At 43.6% G+C, this 22,719-nt stretch overlaps 1 protein-coding gene across 1 annotated transcript in view; it reads right to left on the bottom strand.

The window, feature by feature from the left end:
• The window catches only part of TNIP1 (TNFAIP3 interacting protein 1), a 58,165-nt gene that overhangs the window by 20,746 nt on the left and 14,700 nt on the right, over positions 1 to 22,719 (bottom strand). The window contains exons 2-10 of the mRNA XM_075856148.1: positions 21,958 to 22,096; positions 18,537 to 18,671; positions 14,880 to 14,980; positions 14,599 to 14,667; positions 7,732 to 7,926; positions 5,201 to 5,295; positions 3,578 to 3,701; positions 2,342 to 2,431; positions 1,190 to 1,255 (exon numbers count right to left, since the gene is read on the bottom strand). Of these exons, the coding sequence (XP_075712263.1) occupies positions 1,190 to 1,255; positions 2,342 to 2,431; positions 3,578 to 3,701; positions 5,201 to 5,295; positions 7,732 to 7,926; positions 14,599 to 14,667; positions 14,880 to 14,980; positions 18,537 to 18,671; positions 21,958 to 22,057 (975 nt within the window). The 5' untranslated portion in view covers positions 22,058 to 22,096. The remainder of the gene's footprint in view (positions 1 to 1,189; positions 1,256 to 2,341; positions 2,432 to 3,577; positions 3,702 to 5,200; positions 5,296 to 7,731; positions 7,927 to 14,598; positions 14,668 to 14,879; positions 14,981 to 18,536; positions 18,672 to 21,957; positions 22,097 to 22,719) is intronic.

Below are 22,719 nucleotides of genomic sequence, written 5' to 3'. Positions count from 1 at the left end.
CTGAATCTTAAAAAAGTGGCAAAATGCATAACAAAAGCAATTCCCTCATAGTTTCGTGTTTTTTTTGTTTTTTTTATGCCGGTCACGCTTTACCTTAAATGATGCCATAACTTTATTGCACTGGTTTTTATATGTATAGCGACACCAAATATGTATATTCATTTTCAAAACAATAAAGGAGTTTATAGTCTTTTCGTGATAATATATATTTCATTACTATTATTTTTTTAAAACTTTAAAAATCAGTTTTTGTTATTATGGGACTTTTATACATTTATTTTTAGCTACAATAGGTCATTCTTCTGTATGACATTACATTGCTGCCTGTCCATATACAATGAACAGGCATCGGCACTAGACAGACCTGGGGGCATTTATTAAGCCCTGTTCGGTCAGTGTACAATCACTAGCCCAGCAAAAGTAATGGCGGGACGACAATCATTTTTCAAAGGGAGCCCCAATAGCAGTACTGAATGAGTTAAATGGCCGGGATTATCGTCGATCCTTGCCATGGTTGTGGTTGTCAATCACAGCCACTCTCCTGCTGCTTGGCTCATGGGCTCTTGTATCCGCAAGCCCACCATCACTAATATCTACATGGGGATGCGATAATATACCACTTGCCCCACGTATATCTACGCGATATTACGAGAAGGTGTTAGGCCCCATGCACACGAACGTGTTTTTGCGGCCACAATTCCCCCGAAAATCCACGGGAGAATTGCGGCCCCATTCTTTTCTATGGGGCCATGCCCACGACCGTAGTTTTTACGGTCCGTGCATGGCCCGGGAACCCGCACCGCAGAAAGAACGGGCATGTCCTATTACGGACATCTTCTGCGGCCCGGGCTCATTGAAAACAATGACGGCGGCCATGTGCATGTCGTACGATTTGCGGGCGGCCCGCGGCTGACAGTCCGCTGACAGTCCGCAGCCGCCCAACCCGAAAATCACGGCCGTGCACACGGCTACGGTCGTGTGCATGAGGCCTTAAAGGGGACCGGTCGTCATATCAGACAATGTGACAGGTTCCCTCTAACAAAAGTGATGACATCACAAGTTACTAAATAGAAGGCTACATTTAAACAAGATATTTTACATAGATCACTGCCCGTTGAGGTAGAGAAATTAATAATTTACAGATGATTAGATATCAGTTACAGTAGGTGTATATATAATAATAAAATACCTTCTCTTCATATTGAAGCTTCATAGAGCGGAACTGCTGATCCCACTGCTTATTCACTTCCAGGAGCTAGAGAAAAAGATAAAGTGGAAAATGAAGTCTAGTTTAGCTGTAGAATGCGGTTCAAGGCTAAAAGGGATTTTCCACGAAACCTTAGTCGCCCCAGCAATCAGCAGATCACAGCAGGTTGGGCTGCTGAAACCCTAGACGATCAGCTATTCCTGTCAGGGAAAACCTGCAGGAGGTCAAATAAATGGGCGACCATGTAATATATGGTCCCGCCAAGTTTATTCTTATCCACAATATTTAAGGCTTCTAAGCTCAAATTTCCTTGCACGCATGCTTGTTCAGTGTCTTTACAGGATTTTATCGGGAAAATTGTATCCTGAGCAGTGCGGACTTTATATCAGGAACAAATCTGTTGTAAGATAAACTCTCCCAGAATGCAATGCAGCAGCTGTTCCATAAATGTCTATCAAAATAACCCTACGTAATAGTTTTCGGAATATGACCTACTTTTTTTTTCTTTCTTCCTTCTTAAAAACTAGACTCATTCTTACATCAAACCCGTGCATCGTATCATACAAGAGAATTCATATACCGTATGTCTCCCCTTAGGCCCCATGCACACGACCGTGCCCGTAATCCAGGCCCACGATTGCGGGCACGGCTGTCTGCTGACGGCCACCCGCATTTTCAGGTTGTGCTCCCATACAAAGTATGGGAACACAGTCCATAGAACACGAAAAAACACAGACATGCTCCATAATTCCCGGCACAGTTCTACGGCACAGACACCGCCCCGTAGCGATACAGAAAGTTGTCCGCGGCCAATAGAACTGAATGGGTCTGTAAAACCGCGGATCGTGTTACGGTCCGCGGTTTTACCGTCGTCTGCATGGGGCCTTACAGTGTAGATATACTTCTGCTGAGGCTACACTTGTATACTAGGGAACCACATATACAACAATTATAAGAAACTGCATATATAACAATTCTAGGAAACTGCATACATAACAATTGCTCCTGCTCACAGGGGATTACTATAAACGGGCATATAGTAAGGAATTGCTACATCGGCAATTCTCTAGCACATCGGTGTAGGTCGATGTACTAATATTACCAGATACAATAACATGTAATACAATTTTTCACCTCTGTCCTCTGATGTTCTAGAATTTTCACTTTCTTTAACAGGGACCCAACTTGATCTTTATTGGAAGATTTTTCCAGCAATTTGGCTGCCTGTAATAAGAACGGAAAATTAACATATTAATATATAGGATATTTGTTTTAACATTCGGTGTATGGTGTACAAGGTGGAATAGAACTACAAAGTGTCCGGAATAGAAACGACTGTCGCCACATGTCAGGAGAACTGTCCATTCTGTGGAGTGGGTGAGGTCTGAGAATTAAAGGGACCGATCCCATAGTCACAGGTCGGTCTCTATAGTAATTGAGAATAACATATTTCTCGGATATAATTTTTGTAACAATCCCTCATTATTTGCAAGTTATTCAATGTCACCCGCATTGGAAAATATCCTTGGCCTTTCCTCCCTCCATAGGAAGACACAAGCTGTTTTATGGCAGTCTGTGGTCTGATTAGGAAATTGTTATTTAAGCAATGCTCAAATATTTTCGGAAAAGTGGCTCCATACCGGCTTCACATCTCAGAAGTACATCTAGGTTAGCATGTCAGTGGAGAAGACTTTCCAGTTTTACATAGGACTGCTGGTATAGCGGTGTAAATATAATAAAACAAGATAAAATATGCAGATGAATCTTGAGATAAAGTCTGAACACTTTCATGACATGAGAAAACGGCATTTCGATGTAATCACGACTGAGATTTAATATTTTCTGCAGGAGGTAATTCCAAAATTGTCATTTTTAGGAAATTGTTATTCAAAGGGGTGTTACGATTTCCGCAAATAAAGGTTATTTTTTTTTGTGTATAATGAAGTGTTGACTTCATGATGCCCTATCAGGACATATGGATAATGCCGGGCGGGGTCCCCGGATTGGGACTCAACTCTATTAGCTACAGAGAAGATCGGCTCTAGCAGACGCATCCCATCCATATATTTCATGGTTAGCCATTCATTTGGAGCGCTGCAGGGGGAATGTATGGCCCAACCGCAGCTTATAGGGAATACAAAAGGGTATTCTGCATTCAGCAAACAAAGCTTATTCAATGTATAACGAAAAGTTATAGAGTTTTCCAATATACTTCCATGATCAATTACTTTGGGATTTCAAGATCCCTGCTTGCTGTCATTCAATAGGAAGCTGGTTTACTTCCAGTGAATGCAAATCTGTTCTGTAATGAGCACACAGGTTCTCAACTAGGATCCATTATGATAGTTGTGTAGATAGAAGTTCAATCACCTGCTGATGAGTCACATTCTCAACATTGGCTGTAGTATCCCCCGATGCTGGAGTACTGCCATTTGCGGCTGCTGATACTTTCCCTCTATCCAAAAACAATTTCTTCAATTCTAGATTTTCATACCTTCAAAAGACAAAAACAAGGCTTATACTTAAATCTAGGCATAGACTCTGAGATTTACCCATGATGCCAGACACTGAGCCAATATAAGGGAGTTGCACATAAGGCTAGGCCTACACGGCGACTTTGGCTGCGTGTCCAAACATCGCTTTGCCACGCTACATGCGTCGCAGAAATGTAAGTCAATGTGGAGCAAGATCCTGCGACCACAACTTGAGAGTTGCAAGAAATCCAAAACGTTTGGATTTCTTGCGATGGTCGGGGCAACTCGCGGGTTGCAAAGCGGGCACATTCGCTTACATTACTGTGACGCAGGAAGAGCAATACAGCGATCGCACAGTGACCTGTGTCCTAGCAGAGAGCAACTCCGCCATAAGAATAGGGACACAACACATGAGCAGTTTACAGCGAGAATTAATTTGTCATACACATGTTTCCCCCTACTGGTCATCTTAGGGTAGTGCACTCTTGGTTGTACACAGGTGCAATTGTACTGCATTTTATATTCTTTTTTTTGTTTTGTTAATTAGAATATAATGTATTCACTCATTCTAGAATGTGACATTAGCTGCGAGTTAACCAGTTTCTAGGACCTCTGATAAAAGGGATTTGCATAGCACAGTTCTGTACATGACTTTTTAACCCTGACAGGTCAGCGTTCTGATTAAACAAGTCATTTTTAAAACAATGCAGCGCAATCATTATAAAAAAAAAAGAAGAAATTATTTGGAGAAATCTCAGTCTTAGAGTATGTTCACACGTGCACTTCCGTTACGGCTGAAATTACGGAGCGGTTTTCAGGCGAAAACAGCTCCTGAATTTCAGACGTAATGGCAAGTGCAGGCGTTTTTCGCTGCGTCCATTACGGACGTAATTGGAGCTGTTTTTCTATGAAGTCAATGGAAAACGGCTCCAATTACTTCCTAAGAAGTCACATGCACTTCTTTGACGCTGGCGTCTTTTTTACGCGCCGTCTTTTGACAGCGGCATGTAAAAAAAATGACCGTCGGCACAGAACATCGTAAAACCCATTCAAATGAATGGGCAGCTGTTTGCCGACGCTTTTAAGCAGTATTTTCGGGCGTAATTCCAGGCGTAAAACGCCTGAATTACGTCCGTAAATAGGGTATGTGAACATACACTATTAGGGTATGTGCACACACACTAATTACGTCCGTAATTGACGGACGTATTTCGGCCGCAAGTACCGGACCGAACACAGTGCAGGGAGCCGGGCTCCTAGCATCATACTTATGTACGATGCTAGGAGTCCCTGCCTCGCTGCGGGATAACTGTCACGTACTATAATCATGTTTTCAGTGCAGGACAGTAGTTCCACGGTGAAGCAGGGACTCCTAGCGTCGTACATAACTATGATGCTAGGAGCCCGGCTCCCTGCAGTGTGTTCGGTCCGGGACTTGCGGCCGAAATACGTCCGTCAATTACGGACGTAATTAGTGTGTGTGCACATACCCTTAGACATTACATGTGAGGTCTCTCACCTCAGGTCTTGCTCGGCCCGGTGTCTTTGATTCCAGTCAACCTCCAGTTTAGACCGTAGGTCCTCATTCTCCTTCCTCAGCTGCTCGCACAACGTCTGCATAAAAGGACATGAAGAAGGTTTCATACTCCATTATCAATCGCGCACTCATCAACATTTACCACGTACCGGATACCGAGTTGGTAAGACAATACTAGGGCTGGGCGATTAGGACTGTTGGCATGGGACCAAATTCATAAACAAGAATAGACAGACACTTTATCTCTTTATGGGTGTCTTAGGCCCCATTCACATCACATTTTAGATTATGTCTAACATATACGCGGGCAAAAGCTCCCGACATACGTTAATCATAGGCTGCGCCAAATGCCTAACAGTGGCATCGGTCACCATAGACTATAATATTATATGGTAAACATATAAGTCATGAACTCCTGACCCTTTTCATAATGTATACATTAAACAGATAACAATATAGCCTATGGATGACGGATGCCTCTATTGGGGATCCAGCACCGATAAACTATAATGGTATACGTTTAACTTATAGGTCATGAAAAGTTATTGAAAAGCCCATGGCGTATACGTTAAACGGATGCCTGCGATTTAGGTGTGGCATAAGTCACCCATTGGCTCTCATATTAAAACAACGTGTACCGTGCAGTATTTGGTCTTTTGTGGGATCCCGTTGTATGGAATAGTGTAGTCTACTACGCTTTTTCATGCATAAAAGAAAAAAGTACACCAAAGTAAACCTTCCCGACGGAGGGCACAAAGAACCCTCTTGATTTAAGACTGAGAGCAACTGATAGACCACAGCTTACAATACTAACCAACAAAGGACAGGGGGAAGGTCTAAAGGCCCTTTTACACCAGCCGATAATCGGCCGGTGCGGCGAGCGCCGATCAACAAGACATCGTTGGATGGGGACGAGTGGTCGTTACTCGGATCGCTCGTCCCCATACATTATCATCATGTATACACAGGGAGATTTGCTGCCGACAACGATAGTATTTCAGTTTAAAACTATACGATTGGCAGGTGATCGAGCGTTTGCTCGTTCATCGGCTGATCACTGCCGTTTACACAGGACAATTATCGCAAACTAGCGTTTTTTTTTAAGGATTGTCTGCTCGATAATCGCCCAGTTTAAAACCTATTTTACATCCACTCCTTTATGGACATCTTATCAAGTGCCATTGTCTCATGATGGTGGCACATTAAAGGTAATTTGAAAAACCAGATGACCCTTTAAAGGAGTTCTCCGCTTTGGACAATTCCTGCTTGTTACAAGGGTCTCCTGACAATAAGCTGATCACAAAGTGTCCTCCTGCTGGGACTCCAGCAATCAGCTGTGATCTGTGGGAAACCTGTTAGTAAGGGCTTATTCAGACGAACGTGATTTTCACGCGCCTCGCACGGACCTATATTAGTCTATGGGGCAGTGCAGACAGTCCTTGATTTTTACGCAGGGTGAGTCCGCTGCGTAAAACTCACGACATGTCGGTTCTTTGTGCGTATTTCACGCATCACGCACCCATTGAAGTCAATGGGTGCGTGAAAATCACGCGCAGCACACGCAAGCACTTCCGTGGGACGCGCGTGATTCGCGCAACAGCAGTCAAACTATGAATGAAAACAGAAAAGCACCACGTGCTTTTCGGTTTACAAACATCCAAACAGAGTGTCATAATGATGGCGGCTGCGCGAAAATCACGCAGCCGGGCACCATATGATCATGACACAAGCTGTCAAGTACCTTTTGCGCATGCACAAACGCCGCGTTTTTTGCGGGCGCAAAACGCACACGCTCGTGTAAATCCGGCCTAAGTGTTGAATTTCCCTGCAGCGTCACCACAGGAGAAATGAAGCATTACACCGTTCTTATTCATATCAATGTGCTGTCTATAATACAATGTAATACAGGACAAGACAGGTCCAGAGCGAGAGACACCGGTCTCCACTCTGGCCAAGAGATGAGGATCCTGAACAGAGGACCCCCCTCTATTAACTCAGAATTCCCTAAGGCCTCATGCACACATCCTTCACCACTTTCACATCTGTTTAAAATGGATCCATGTGTCCGTTGTGACATCCGTGTGGTTCCTGTTGTCAGTCCGAGTCCGTTCCGTTGTTCTCGTTTTAAACGGTCTGTTAAAATCCATCTTGTGTTGAATGCAGGGAACTTTGGCACGCCCTGCCGTTGCTTAGCAACGGATCCATTTTTTTGAAGGACCCATAGACTTCAATGGGCCCCACTGTCACTGAAGGACGGACAAAAGTAGGATGTGCACTATTTTTGACGGAACGGATGAACGGAACCGTCAAAACAACAAAATTGTGCGTGGCCCCAAAGAAACGAATAACCACCATTCTCTTTATAGTTGTGGGTCTCAGAGGTCGGACCCGCATCGATCAGACATTTATGGCATATCCTGTGGATATGTCATAAATGTCTAAGATGGAAAAAACCCTTTAAGGCCCAAAATAGGTTGCATTCTTAAATAACTAAAACTCACACGTTCCTGTACCTGTAACACTGATGTCCGCTGCTCATTTTTGTGCACTTTATTTGCCAGCCGGTTGAACTCCAGCACCAGGCGGCTGATGTGATTAAGGAGTCGGTTGTGGTCAGATTCCTCAGCGAACAGACTAAGGGAATTCTCCATACGTTTTAGGTGATGATGTAGATTGTCGTCGTCATTCTGTGCACTGGGTCCGAGATCCTGGGGAAAAAAGAAAAAAAAGTGATAAAAGTCTGTCAGACCATGTTTAATAGAGCTAGAGAGTAAAAATCGATGGCCTATCCTCAGGATAGGCCATCAACAGCTGATGGGTTCAGGTCCGACTCCCAGGACCCCCGCCGATTAGTACTAGCGCTGCTTCCTCTTCATTTCTACTTGCTCACTGTGAATCTTTGACATGCATTTAGCGGCGATTCACAGGTATTGCAACCTTTTCTACCATTGAAGTGAATGGGAGAAAAGGCTGCAATACCTGTGAATCACCACAACAGCGCCACTCTTGTCCAGGCACTGTGTCCGGTATTGCAGCTGAGTCGTATTCATGTTAATGGAGCAAAGCTGCAATACCAGACACAGTCCATGGAGAATAGTCGCTCTGTTTCTGGAAGAAAGTAATCATGTTTTTCTAATTTCATAAAATCCCTTTAATTATTTTTATAGGCAAATATCACCGATTTGTGGCACTGAAATATGTGGATTAGTATTCAATGATCAATTATATGGAATAATAACTCTTTCGCATTAAAGTCCCATAAAACGGTCATAGTCTGGTGTGGACCAATCACCGTTAGAAATAAATACGGTTTCTGTTCTGTATTTTGTATCTTAACTTTAAAAAGAAACAAAAAAAGAAAACCCGGCATATATTTTCATTGTGAAATCGTGGAAAAACCCAGTTCCCCCAACCGCGAAGGTGCCGTAACACAAAGCCATATGAAAATAATAATGTCTGGCTAAAATCTAGAGACTAACATGTGAAAACATCTGTCGCATAAAAGTGATAAGGGGTCCTCCTCACTGCACCCCTGGAGTGAGAAAGAACTTGACGCGCGCACCGCTTTATATAGTGTCTATGGGACTGACGGAAACAGCCCAGCGCTGTACTCGGCTGCTTCAGTCATTCCCAAAGACTTTGAATGGAGCGCCAGCGCACATTCTCGACCGCCGCTCCATTCAATGTCCTCCTCACTGGTCGAGAAATTAAGAGGAATGGGGGGGGTTGGGACCCTGGTTCTCGCCATCGGTGGGGGTCTAAGAGGTTGGGCCTTGAGTGATCAGACAATTATGACCTATCCTGTGGATAGGTGATAATTGTCGATTTTGTTTGGGAGTCCACAATGTATTCTGCAAGTTATGCTAATCAGTATATGGGTCAGCTTCCCTTTTAGTTAACAGCACCGGTGATCATGTGACTAACTAATTTGAACCCCTAAAGAGTTCCGTGAAGTATGTTGCGTCACCCCTCCTGCCGCTGACTTCCTTTGAGAAATCACTAAAATAATCCTTCACCTCATGGATTCGTCGATGGAATTTTTGTTTCTGGAAATATCCTGGCTTTCTTTTTTTAATACGGTCAAAATGTATTCAATATCCCTCAAAAATTCTGATCTGCAAAAAGTCTTATCCTGTTTGTGCAAGTCAATTATAATAATAAATCACTTAAATATATTGCACAACACTTTTATACAAGGAACAGTTCCTGAAGAACAAAAACATCTGCAAAACAAAATAGTTAGCGCTTCCTGCCAAGAAAATCCAGAAAACAAATACACAATGTAAAAGCGTGGGCTATAGCACCCCCTTGTGGACAGTAAGAAATATATATTATATATAAATAAAGAAATTACTAAATAGTTGTGGTTTAGAATGAAAAGTTCAACCTTGAAAAATGTCATCTGTTTACCTGCAGGGGGCAGAATTTTAAATCACACTTTCCCAATTGTCAATTACAGAACGTTTAGGTTATATTTACACTGGCGTCAACGCTTATCCTGACAGACTTGAACCCTGCTTGTATTACATGGATGGCCATTCATTTGAGTAGCCGCCAGGTAATACTAAATTTCCCCTGCGAGGAAATGCCTGGCTGGGCCGCGGCTCCCCCTGGCAAAGTCAGCTGTTTGCCAGGAGTGCCTGGAGCGAGACTCGGGGTGATCAAGTGATCGTCCCTGCCTCTGCATCTTAAATGTGGGTTGTGTCTAATGAACAAGGTATCAGTGTATGAGAAATTTATCAGCCTGGAGTCCAAGACTGTCATCTGGCAGTGGATTGTCTAGACTGGATGCAATTGAAGCAAACCCTCAGCTGTGAGAAGTATTAGGTCTCTATGGGGTTTTCACCCTCCGGATACAAACATGAAAGTTTGCATTCAATGACTGCAAGCAGAGATCACTAAAACGTTGGGGTATTGAAACGCAAAGTATAAAACTGGAAAATCCCTTTAGGATATAGTTTCCAGAGCGGTAACCTAAAAACCTGCAAGATTTTACAGCGGATTAGAGAAGTCATAATAAAATTGGTTAAATCTGTGGCAAAATCCACAAAAATGACTTACATATGGGGCATACTGCGTGTTTTTTTTCTGTGTTAATAGGGTATTCGCTCGCCTTGTACTGTGCGTCGATGCTGATCGGTAACGCAGAATCTGAACAGAATTTCTGCATGAAATTTGTGATGTGTGACCATGGCCCTACTGCATGTCCTTATATTTAAAGGGTTGTGCACAGAGATCCCTAATTTTCCCCATAGTCCTATCAACCATATACAGCCCACACATCTAAAGAACATACAAACTCCATACAGAGGTTACCCAAGTCCGAATCAAGCTCAGGACACTGTAAGGCAATAGTGGTTACCCCAAAACGACGTATAGTGCCGCCTTACCAGCCTATGGTCTATTCTACCTTATAAATCAATACAGCTATGCCAACAGCAGGGGTGTAAACTGCCGAGGACCTAGAAGATGTCCCAATTTTTATGGGATCGGTCTTCGTCATGGCACCTCTTAATTATTGAATTCAGGTGTTTCTTTCAGTCCCATTGCCACATGTGTATATAATCCAGCACCTCGCCGTGCAGTCACCTTTACAAACCTTTGTGAAATAATGGGTCGTTCTAAAGAACTGGCTGAGCGTGGTCCTGTAATAGGACGTCGCCGCTGTAACAAGTCAGTCAGTTTGTGAAATGTCTTCTCTCCTAGATATTCCACGATCAACTGTGAGGGATATTACTGCAAAGTGGAAGGAACCGCAGCAACTCAGTCACTAAGTGCAGACCACGTAAAGTTACAGAGCAGGGTCACGGAGGCGAATAAAATTGGATAAAAGTCTCAAATGCTCAGCTGACTCGATAACTACAAAGCTCCAAACCTCCTCTGGCATTAACAATTGCACAAAAACTGTGCCGGGAGCTTCATGACATGGGTTTCCATGGCCGAGCAGCTGCACCCCAGCCTTACATCACCAAGCACAATGCCAAGCGTCAGATGGAGAGGTGTAAAGCCGCCGCCACTGGGCTCTGGAGCAGTGGAAACGTGTTCTGTGGAGTGATGAATCACGCTTCTCTATCTGGCGGTCTGATGGAGAAGTCTGGGTTTGGTGAATTCCAGGAGAACGTTACCTGCCTGACTGCATTGTGCCCACTGTAAAGTTTGGTAGAGGAGGGGTAATGCTATGGGGTTGTTTTTCAGGGGTCGGCCTGGGCCCATTAGTTCCAGTGAAGGGAAATCTTAATGCTTCAGAAGATCAAAGACATTTTGGACAATTGCAGCTTCCAACATTGTGGGAACAGTTTGGGGTTTGGCTTTTTTCTGTTCCAGGATGACTGCGCCCAGTGCACAAGGTCCATAAAGACATGGTGGGGGGAGTTTGATGTGGAAGAACTTGACCGGCCGCACAGAGCCCTGACCTCAACCCCATCCAACACCTTTGGGATGAACTAGAATGGAGATTGTGAGCCCGGCCCCCTCCCCCAACATCAGTGTCTGACCTCACAAACGTTCTTCTGGATGAATGGCCAAAAATTCCCACAGACACCCCAAAGTCTTGTAGAAAGTCTTCACAGAAAAGTGGAAGCTGTTTTGGCTGAAAAGGGGGGCGGGCAGCCAAATATTAATTCCTATGGATTTCAAATAGGATGTCATAAAAGTTCCCGTAGGTGAAATGTGTAGATGTCCCAATACTTTTGTAGATATAATGTATATAATGTGACACTGCATAGGTAGGTAATAGTGCACAGCTCTTGGCAAGAAATACGAGCCGTACTAAACTCTGCTCCACTTGTATGTACGCCCATGACTTATTCCTCGATGACCACCTTTTTGTTCTATTTGGATCCCAGTGTTACTCACCGTCCTGCCGCACTGAACATAATACAAGAAAGCCCCACACCGGACTGACTCATTACATCTACAATACTACAAAGCCATTATTATGAGTCAGTGACATATCAAAGCAAATGCAAAAAACTACAAGATTACACAACAAGGAAGTGTGTCCTGGGTGACTTACACAACGCAATGTCAAGCGGTAAAAGGAAGCAATAACTACTTGGGAACAGAATGTTAAATGTAGTCACATATACACGCCGCATCAGGTCAAAAGGCATTTAAAAGGGGTTTTCCGGGTTTTCAATATTGATGGCCTATCCTTAGGATAAGCCAACCACATCCCATTGGTGGGGTTCCGACTTGTCAATCCCACCGGCCACGGCTCCTCTTCATTGTTTATCAGGCACAGCACCGTACATTTGGTAGCAGCGGTGCCTTGTATTGTAGTACAGCCCCTCAGTACCAGGCACAGCCATTACAAGTGCGGGGGGGGTCACTTGAATGGGACTGAGCTGCAGTACCAGGCACAGCCACTACAAGTGCCTTCACGCATGTGATCGACGGACAGACGGGGGGGGGGGGGGTCACTTGAATGGGACTGAGCTGCAGTACCAGGCACAGCCACTACAGGCCCCTTCATTCAGGAGATTGCAAGGGGTGCTGGGAGTCGGACCCCCGCTAACTTAATATTTCTTATAGCGATAAGCCATGAATATTTTAGTCTCAGCAAGCCCCCCAAAAAAAACTAAGTGCACGAACGCAAACACTGCAGCAGTAAAACTGCAGGTTCAAACATACGGTTTTGTCTTAAATTTACTGCAATTGGTGGTCACCGGTTAAAATTAAAGAAGTACCTCTAAGAAATGTTCCTAGAACAGTTTCTATAAAAGACTGAATGCCAATACCACAGGTAAAGCCCGGATAGTGGTTTTTACACATGATTTTTATTAGAAAAAATAATCTACCATGTTGCATCTACAGCACCTATGGTAACCTATAGGTCTCCATGGTAACCCACTAAAAAAAAGCAACCCTGTGTAGTAAGATCCTGCAGTCATATTGCCACCCATCTGTCCCCTTCTTCTTACCTTACATACCAAATGTACATTCGTTAGAAGTAGGGGACAGACAGAAGGGAGTGTGGCTGCTGGATCTGACTACACAGGGTTTGTTTGATGTCTGTTACCATAGAGACATATAGATCTGTATAAGTGCTGTAGACACAAAACGATAGATTTTTAATTAAGACTACTTGCAAAGCTGCTTGATTTATTATTTTAGCTTCATCGGAACATAGAAAAAATAAATTGGTTGCAAAGGTGGACATACCCTTTAAGCGCCTAGGAACTGGCTAACTAGCACAGAACTACAAAAGGACATTTCTCAAGACTTATCTTGGATAGGAGAAAAACTTTAGTTCACAGAGAATATTGGATAGAAGAAATTAAATCTGGTCTTTGAGGATGCCAAGTGCACGGCAAAGTCATGCTGGTGGCCAGAAACATCTAGGACAGTCTTTCCCATCTGGGGTCCTGCGTACTGAATGTTTAGTGCCGGTTTGCATTAGGCTGTCCAGCGTAAGTAGAAATCGGCATCTTTGCTGCCAGGAGGTTAGCCTCCTCCTCCCCCACTCGTTGCGGTCCAAAAGGAGATTCCTCCAGCTCCAGAACCGTCCTGCGCTCACCGATACCGCTCCATTTTACTGCCGGAAAAGTGACCGCTAACGTTAAGGTGTTTTCCCAAAATGAACAATTATCCCCTATCTACAGAATAGGTGATAAGTGTCTGATCGCTGGGACCCCCACTGATCAATAGAACAGGGTTCTCAAACCCCCGTTCTTCCACACTGCACCCCCGCAGTGAGGAGGTGTTGATTGGAACAGAGAAAGAGCACGGGCTCTGCCGCTCCATTCAATGTCTATGGGACTGACGAAAAAAGCTGAGCGATATACTCGGTTGTTTCCATCAGTCTTATAGACATTAGATGGGGCGACAGGGCGAATGTTCAACTGCGGCTCTTCTGAAGGTTCCTCTCAATGGGGCTGTGCGGCACGGAGGTTTTGGACCTTGTTTTAGTGATTATGGGGTCCCAGCGATCAGACACTTGTCACCTATACGGTGGATAGGTGATTATTTGCCATTCTGGGAATACCCCTTTAAGATCAGCTGCAGGTCTGCGGTGTGAGGAAGGGGAGGGGGGCTGTCACAATAGGAAGCACATTGAAATCTGGGGGGGGGGGGGTCTAAATTCTGCTTGGTTCTGAGGTCTAAGGTCTGAATTAATCCTGCTGTTTTTTTGTTTTTTTTTAGTACAGTGACCTAGAAGTACTTGCATATTACTTGCTTTTAGCCTTTTTTTATTACTTTGAAAAAAAAAAAAATATTTGGTAGGGGTTCCCCAAGATAAAAAAAAATTTTCAGGGGTTCTCCAAGGTTGGGAAGCCCCAGATCTCCAACCCATTAAACAGCACAGAATTGAAAACTAGATTACTAGAAAGAAATATCACCCAAGAAAATCCACTGGTTTAACGGTAGCAATTACTCACGGACTGCCTGGATTCAAGAATTTTTCTTTTCTCACTGGGGTCCAGGATGTCAAATTCTGAAGAGGTTCCCTAAAAGAGAATATTTTATTTAGACTCCTTTCTGTCTCTATACATTATCTATTATAGAATGTCTACAGGGCTATGAATGCAAGGATGAATGTGGCTACGTGAGCATCTATGAACTTGATCATATACAGTAGTAGCGTTGCGATTTAAAGGGCTACTCCAGGTGAAATCAAACTTCACACTACAAGAACAACACTGCACTTCTATCTACTTACACTGGCTGGGTTTTTAGGGGCTACCATGGAGTAAACATCAGATTCTGCGTCCTTCACGTCGGACATCTCAACATGCAAGAAGTCTTCTGCTTTTCCCTGTACTGAAACGAAAAGGAAATACACACGTAAATACACAAACAGCCTAAATAAAGAAACGCTAAATAAATCATGTTGTCTAAATGAATGGAGCAACGGTCACGCATGCGCAGAAGCGCGGCCATCGCTCTATTAATTTCTATGGCGCTGCCGGACACACAAGCCGGACACAGACACCGGAAGTCCCAAGCTTCTCATGGAGCACTTCAGAGGACTTTCGGTCCCACGTTCTCATTAGCGGTCGGAGCCCTAGCGATCACACATGTATCCTCTATCCTGTGGATAGGGGATACATGTGTTTTGTGGGACAACCCCTTTAAGGACCAGTCTATTTTTTGTGTTTTCGTTTTTCCCTCCCCGCATCCCAAGAGTCATAACTTTTTTATTTTTCTGTCGACATAGCCATATGAGGGCTTGTTATTTCCTGGATGACTTAAATGCCTAAAAAGTACCATATAATGTACTGCGAAACTGCAAAAAAAATTATTTATGGGGTGAAATTGAAAAAAAAATAATCTGTGATTCCTCCATTGTTTTTTGGCCTTCGTTTTTACGACTTACACCGTGGAGTAAAAACAACAACTTAACTTTATTCTGCGGGTCAATATTACGATGACACCAAATTCACAGGTTTGTTTTTATGATATACAAAGAAAAATCTATTTAAAAAAAACGCAAAACTGTTTTGCGTCATCATGTTCTGAGACCCATAACCTTTTTTGTTTCCGTCAATGAAGCGATGCGAGAGCCTCTTTTTTGCAGAGCGAGCTGTATTTTTTATTGGTACCGTTTTCTGGTACAACTTTTTGATCATCTTTTATGTATTTAATTTTTTTTTTGGGGGGGGGGGGGATAAAGTGACCAAAAAACTGCAATCATGACCGTTTTTTTTCAACGTAATATATATATATTATTTTTTAAAGGGGTTATCCAGACACATATACTACATATAAATACTTTTCTCAATATACTTGCTTTTGGATATTTGCATAACGCCAATCGCTACAGCGGTCACGTGATCCGTTTACTCTGTAGTTTTCTTATTCTTGAGGACGCGCCGACACCGCTACACCTGACCTTGAAGTTCTTTCTACTCCACTCGGTGTCGGCGCATCATTCAACATGTGACTGCAAGGGGCTGGGGCTGATGACAACCATTTCCTACGCAGCCCCTGAATCAATATAACATTGCCCCTGTGCAGGGTCTAATTGACTTAGTGACTCCCCTATCAAATCTGCGTATGCAAAGCATCATGGGACATGTAGGAAAAGATCAGAAGAACAGCGTGGAGTCCCGCCTAGAATCAGGAAGACTTACAACGTGTGAGCAGCGATATGGAGCGAATGGTATGAACACACATTATATATATTTAGATATTTATTTTCCGATTACAGTATATCACTGTTCTAGTGGTTTGGTGTTTTTTTTTTTTCATTTTGCTGCCGTCGGATAACGCCTTTTTAAACAAGCGATTGTTAGATTGCTGGTACAATACTCTGCAATACCTACATAATGCTGTAATATTGTTATTTTTACCGAATCCTATTAAGCCCTGTGGCTGGCCCCGAGGCTGCTCATTAGGCTCCCAAAACAACCATCGCAAAGGGGGGGGGGGGGCGAATGGAGTGACATAGAGGGCCCCCCTTTCTAACGGCTTAGATGCTGTGGCAGCTATTGGTGGCGACATCTGAGTGACAACTCCGATCTTGGCCATTAGAGCGAGGCTTCAGCTACAGTACACAGCTCCTGAGCCCGCGCCATACTACTGCCCTCCCCCCCACTAACAAAAGACGTACAGTAACGTCATTGGTCGTTAAGGGGTTAAATAATTACAACGGTGTCTTCGTCTTACAGTTTATTACTTACCCCTAACACCAGTTCTATATATTGGACTGTGGTCTTACGCAAAAAATTCCCTTCCATGGAAAAAAAAAAAAAAAAAGGGGGAAAAATGGGTGACAAACAATATTGCCTCAATTCGTTGTTCCAGTGTGTGTTTGACACTCAGCTTTCCTAGACTCCTCAATGGTGCGTCTGCTTAGGTATGCAGGAGTGGGGGATTTATAGTGCATAGCTAGGCAGATCTGCCATTAAGGAGCCATGGAAAGCTCCTGGTCGTCCATAGTACCCAATCATAGCACAGCTTTCATTTTTCCAATCCAGTTTAAAAAATGAATGCTGAGTGCTGATTGGTTGTTGTGGGCAACAAGTAAAATTTTTCTTCTAGTCCGTAATCTAGTCAAAAGCCGAGTGCCGAGCACTATGGGGTAGATTTAGTATCTATACTGTATGAGGACGAATAATCGTTAACACGATTATTCGGTTTTCCATACAGTTTACATAATGTCGGCAGCACATCCCCTGTATACATGGGGAGAGATGATACCGACAATGATGATTTTCAAAGCAGCATAAAATATTAAATCAGCCGACGAGCAAGCGCTGTCTCATTGATCGGCTGATCACTGCCCTGTTTACACGGGGAAATGATCAGCGGTGAGAATTCGTATGATCATTGAATGGCCCTTTGCCAAGATGGTCATGTCTGATTTTCAGTAACCGAAATCTCTGAAGAGGGCCAAAGGGGATTTGGTGTTCTATAAAGCCCTTTCATCCTGGAAATCTCGAGTGGTCCGATATCAGACGCACCAATGTCATCTTCTCACATGTATCTATGACATATCAGAAGACCATGGTGCCCCATCATCTGTATAAATCAATTCTCCCACCGCAGCTCCCTGTAACGTCTAGAAAACGGAGAATGTATTTATACAGGCGACGTCTATACCCCACCTGCGTTTATATCCTGGGTAAGCTGCACTGAAGGCCACGTAAAAGCTGAATCTATCTATATTGGAATGGATTCAGTCTCTTCAATGCGTATTCCCTTTAACGTGACAGGGACAAAGAAATCGACATTATTGATGCATCCCATTGGCTGACCTATAATGGGGCCCTTAGGTTTGCATTCTTTTTACTGGATATAAAAACCCAGCTGGTTACACTATTCTGGCCCCCAAAAAGAAATACAAACTTGATGGAAAAGCAATATCTTGAATTCCACATCAGTCTTTATCTCAACGGAGCGACAATTCCTGTAGGGACGAAACTAGGAAAGACGGAGCCCCAAAACAAACCCTTCACGGAACGTCCAGTGCTACCCTATATAATATCCCATATTCTTCTAATAATAGAAGACCCAGAAATAAAAAGCCTGAACTAGATATACAACGACGGCTTTCATTAAACAGGCGTTTCCCCGCAATTTAAAAAAAATAAAATAAAAAAATTAATGCTAAATAATTACCCGAATCCCTCTAATGTAAAACTATTTCTATCTATTTTTAATTCTATCCATTACTTTCTCAGTTATATCAGTTTCTAGGAAAACAAGGTGACCTAGCAGCTCCCAAAGAGGTTGTCACCCAGCTTTCCCGTCTCCTGAACGGCAAAACAGTAAACAAGTGCCGGATTATTCCAATTCTGGATTATTGGATGCCAGAATAAGGGAATTTCAATGAAGTAGATGCAGAGTGCTATATACACATTTGGAGACTTACCAGAGTTCATCGTTTCATTGAATGAAGCTTTGGGGTCCGTTAAGGAGGACTGAAGATCCCGGGTGTCCTTTATTAGAGCCTCAGCTTTCTGGCGGAGATTGTGGGCCACGTTCTGTGACTCTTCCAGCAGTTCACCTGAGGCAAGAACGAGAGAGTGTCAGAATGAGAGCGCTGAAAAAGCAGCAGGCGAGAGGTGGGTTATAAGTAGACAACGAAGGGAATGGAAAGAGAAAGTAGAGGAGGAGAAAGGAAACCAACGTGGATTATGTATGACAGATCAGGACAATCTGTTCCATCATTTACGAGGGATTTCTTTTTCTAGTAAAGCGAATTATACTTGGAAGCCAAATGTGCTGTATAATAGTCCACATCATGATTTATAATACTCCTTACAGATGCCGTATATATGATCAGTCTCATTCCTAGACCATAAACTAATGCCAGTTGCACACGACCGATGTGCCGTTTTTTAATGGAATCCGCGTGGCACCCGATAGTCTTCACGGACGCATTCACTTTAGCGGGTGAATCGGGTGCGTGAAAACAGACATGATTCTCTGATCCGAGGAAAGATAGGACATGTCCTATCTTTCCACGGATCCCTTGACGGGACTCGTTACAGTGACATGTCAGAAGTTTGGATTGGTGGGGGTCCGAGCACTAAGACCCCCACCAATTTCTACAACGAAGCAGCTGAAGTGGTCGTGTGAGCGCTCACCTGCTTCGTGTCTGTTCGGCTTTTTCCGGAAATAAATGTATCGTGTATGGACTAAATAGAAAGTCTATGAGCCCGTACTCCGATACATCGGCTTTCCGGAAAAAGCCGAACAGACACGAAGTGGCTGAGCGCTCACACGAGCACTTCAGCTGCTTGGTTCTAGCGATTGGTGGGGGTCTCAGTGCTCGGACCCCCACCAATCCAAACATCAAGGGTTAGTCACTTGGTACAGCTTCTTTATATATGTTAATTTAGGGCACTACGGTGGTAGCCTGGTAATGGGGGTCCCTCATTATGACCCACCACTGTTCGCTAGAGCTGCGTTGAGTATAGGAACCCCACTGTAACATTATATTACTAATACAAGCCTAGCAGGGGAGTAGCATCCCGACACATCCGTTTTTATGGTTTACGAAAATCACATGACAACTTCGTAACATATTAATTATTCGGAAACTATTATGGAGGCTTCAAAGGAAGAATGGAAGGGTATTTTTTATTGTAAATAGAAGTAATACCTTAAAAAAAATAAACCCAGTTGAAAGGGGAAGGGAAGTTGGAAAGTCAGGATAATCACACCGGTTTTGGATTAAGCCAAGATTGGTTGCCTCCTTTTAGTTTTCCTTTCATTCCATCGAAGTGTTTTCAAACCAAATATTTAAAAATGTAGATTTTACGTAGCAAAATTTCCCATTGTCATGTGAGGCTCTGTTCACATCACGTCAGAGGAGTATTGACCGGAGCAGGATGCGCCAATCCCCTAGAACATGCTTCGGGCCGCCCGGCGCGTTAAACACGTTCTTCTGGCTCTACTGTTTTACCTGCCGTCGTGGACGCTCTATAGCATTAAGAAAAATAAATTAATTATCTCCTGCCCCATATACTGCAGGGTGGGCTGGCTCTGTGTCATTATACTGCTGTGGGGGTCTCTGTGTCAGGATACTGCAGGGGGAACTAGATCTGTCATTATACTACAAGAGGGGGCTGGCTTTATGTTTTTATACTGCGGCTTCATGGGATTATACTGCAGGGGGCTCTATATGTAATTATACTGGGATGGGGTCTCTATGTGATTAAACGGCAGGGGGGGGCTCTGTATGGGATCATACTTGCAGAGGGGGGTTCTGGGTGGCATTACACTGGGAGAGGGGTACTGGACGGGATTATACTTGTAGGGGATCATACTAGGAAGGGGGCTCTGGATAGAATTATACTTCAAGGGGGGGGGGCATCTTTGGATGAATCCTTAAAGGGGTTGTCTCAAGATCAACATTTATCACCTACCCTCAGGATCGGTGATAAAAGTCTGATCACTGGGGCCCCACCGATCACTGCAACAGAACTCCTCAAAATATATTTTTAAAGAAAGGATACTTTTTTTGGCAAAAATCGTGTCAAAAGGGCCCTATGGATACCTTTGGCATATGGGCTGGGCATATCCTGAAAGAAGTGTTCAAGTATGATATGAGCACAGCCTAGCACAGTCACCAAGGCCATCAATGTGATCTATTGTATGTTTATCTCAGTTACGAGTCACTTCTATTAGCAGTATGCTTATACGTTTATAAGATTTATATAGTATATGGAGCTCCAATGGTCGTGGGTTCGCATGCAAGTAGGGTCAGTAGCATCACCAGTTAAACCTGAGCAGATGCCAAGGCCCGCTGGGCTTGTGGGGCCCATGCTGATCTGGTAAATCAGGTTCTTGTCAAGTCAAGAGTGAGATACACAAAGCGGCCACTGTGACCCCGTCACCTATGGACACTGATACACCTTTAGTTGATCCTGCATGTAAGAATCAATTTATTTCCAAAAAGTTTCTTTGTTTAGTATTGCCCAAGGATTTTCCAAAATTTTGCTTCCCCCTACTAATATAGAACTATAAAAACATTCTCACAACCACGAGTTTTGGCAAATCCTGGGTGATGACCATGAGAAAATGGAGAAAAAAAAAAAAGACCACCAGTTTCTGTTGCAGAATAGTGGTCACCCCCCCATCCCCCATGCAACACAAAAGAGGAAAACCATTGCCCGTGTCTGGATGGGGGACCTGACCAGGCTAGAGAAGTATGAAGCAGTGCATTATGCTTCTCAAAAATTCTAGAGAGGTCTCATACCTACATGATAATTGAGCGAAGATGTTTTCAATGTTTAGGACATGACTAATATTTAAAGGGTTTTTTTTTACCGGAGACTCAATCTGGCAATATACATTAAATAAAACTCAGCTGGATCGGTCGACGATCTAGTGTTTATAAAGGCCCCCCAATGGCAGATGTCGGCAGAAAGAAGAATTGGGCAGGCTGGATTTCAACATGCTGGACCCTCTGATCCCTCGGGAGAAAAGATGTTGCCATCGGCGTATTGCCCTCGTCCCATTTAGAAAAAAAAAAAATAAGTATGTTTAGCAATATTACATTTAAGATGGAGTCAGGAAGAATTGGTGTCGGACAAATGTCATGTTTACGGCCAACTAAAGGTTTATTGGCATTGACTCCGTAATGGTGCGTGTAATAGTGCAGGTTAAAAACCGAATTCAGCTGCTTTTACCGGGAAAGCTTCTGGTCTATCCCCATTTTTTCAGGGCCCCTAAAAATGCAGTTGAACAATAAGGACCCAGAACGTATTGCCATTCAAGACTCTGAGAAAACTGGATGAAAACCCCTGGAATAGTGACCATGAGACAGAAAAGTAATACTTTACCAAGACTTGGGATTCCCTCCATGCGTTCCAGCTGTGGATGAAAGGTTACGGGGGCACTGCCACCTGGATCATATATTCTGTAGGGACTTCTGGCTTCCATTAATCAGCTACACATTGGACAAATGGTAATCTTACATATCTAGAGGAGAGAAGAGAAGAAACAGGATTTATCTCCATACCAGCAAAGCATAAATATGATAAATAGTGCCCTGCATACAACGTTGGGCAACAGTCTATCAAATCATTCACAAATCAAAATGTACCTTTTAGATGCCAAAGATCAATAGCGAACATATTTTATTCATTTATATAGCACCAATAAGTTATATAGCAGATATGCAGCTTTTAAAATAAATTTTTACAGAATTAGAAAAATGCGGCTGCTTTCTTCCAGAAACGGCTCCACACCTGTCTGTGGGTTGTCCCCGGTATTACATCTTAGATTACATTACAGCCCCATTAGGCCGGATTCACACGAGCATGTTCAGTCCGTGAGTATGTCGGCAGTATTTCCCGGACCGAACACACTGCAGGGAGCCGGGCTCCTAGCATCATAGTTATGTACGACGCTAGGAGTCCCTGCCTCGCTGCGGAAAAACTGTCCCGTACTGTAATCATGTTTTCAGCAGCGAGGCAGGGACTCCTAGCGTCGTACATAACTATGATACTAGGAGCCCGGCTCCCTGCATGGTGTTCGGTCCGGGAAATACTGCTGACATACGGTCTGTATATCACAGACCGAACATGCTCGTGTGAGTCCGG

This window comes from Rhinoderma darwinii, chromosome 3 (genome assembly GCF_050947455.1).
Source record: "Rhinoderma darwinii isolate aRhiDar2 chromosome 3, aRhiDar2.hap1, whole genome shotgun sequence".
NCBI lineage: Eukaryota > Metazoa > Chordata > Amphibia > Anura > Rhinodermatidae > Rhinoderma > Rhinoderma darwinii.
Note: the sequence above shows the minus strand (reverse complement) of the source record. Positions and strands in the feature narration are given on the sequence as shown.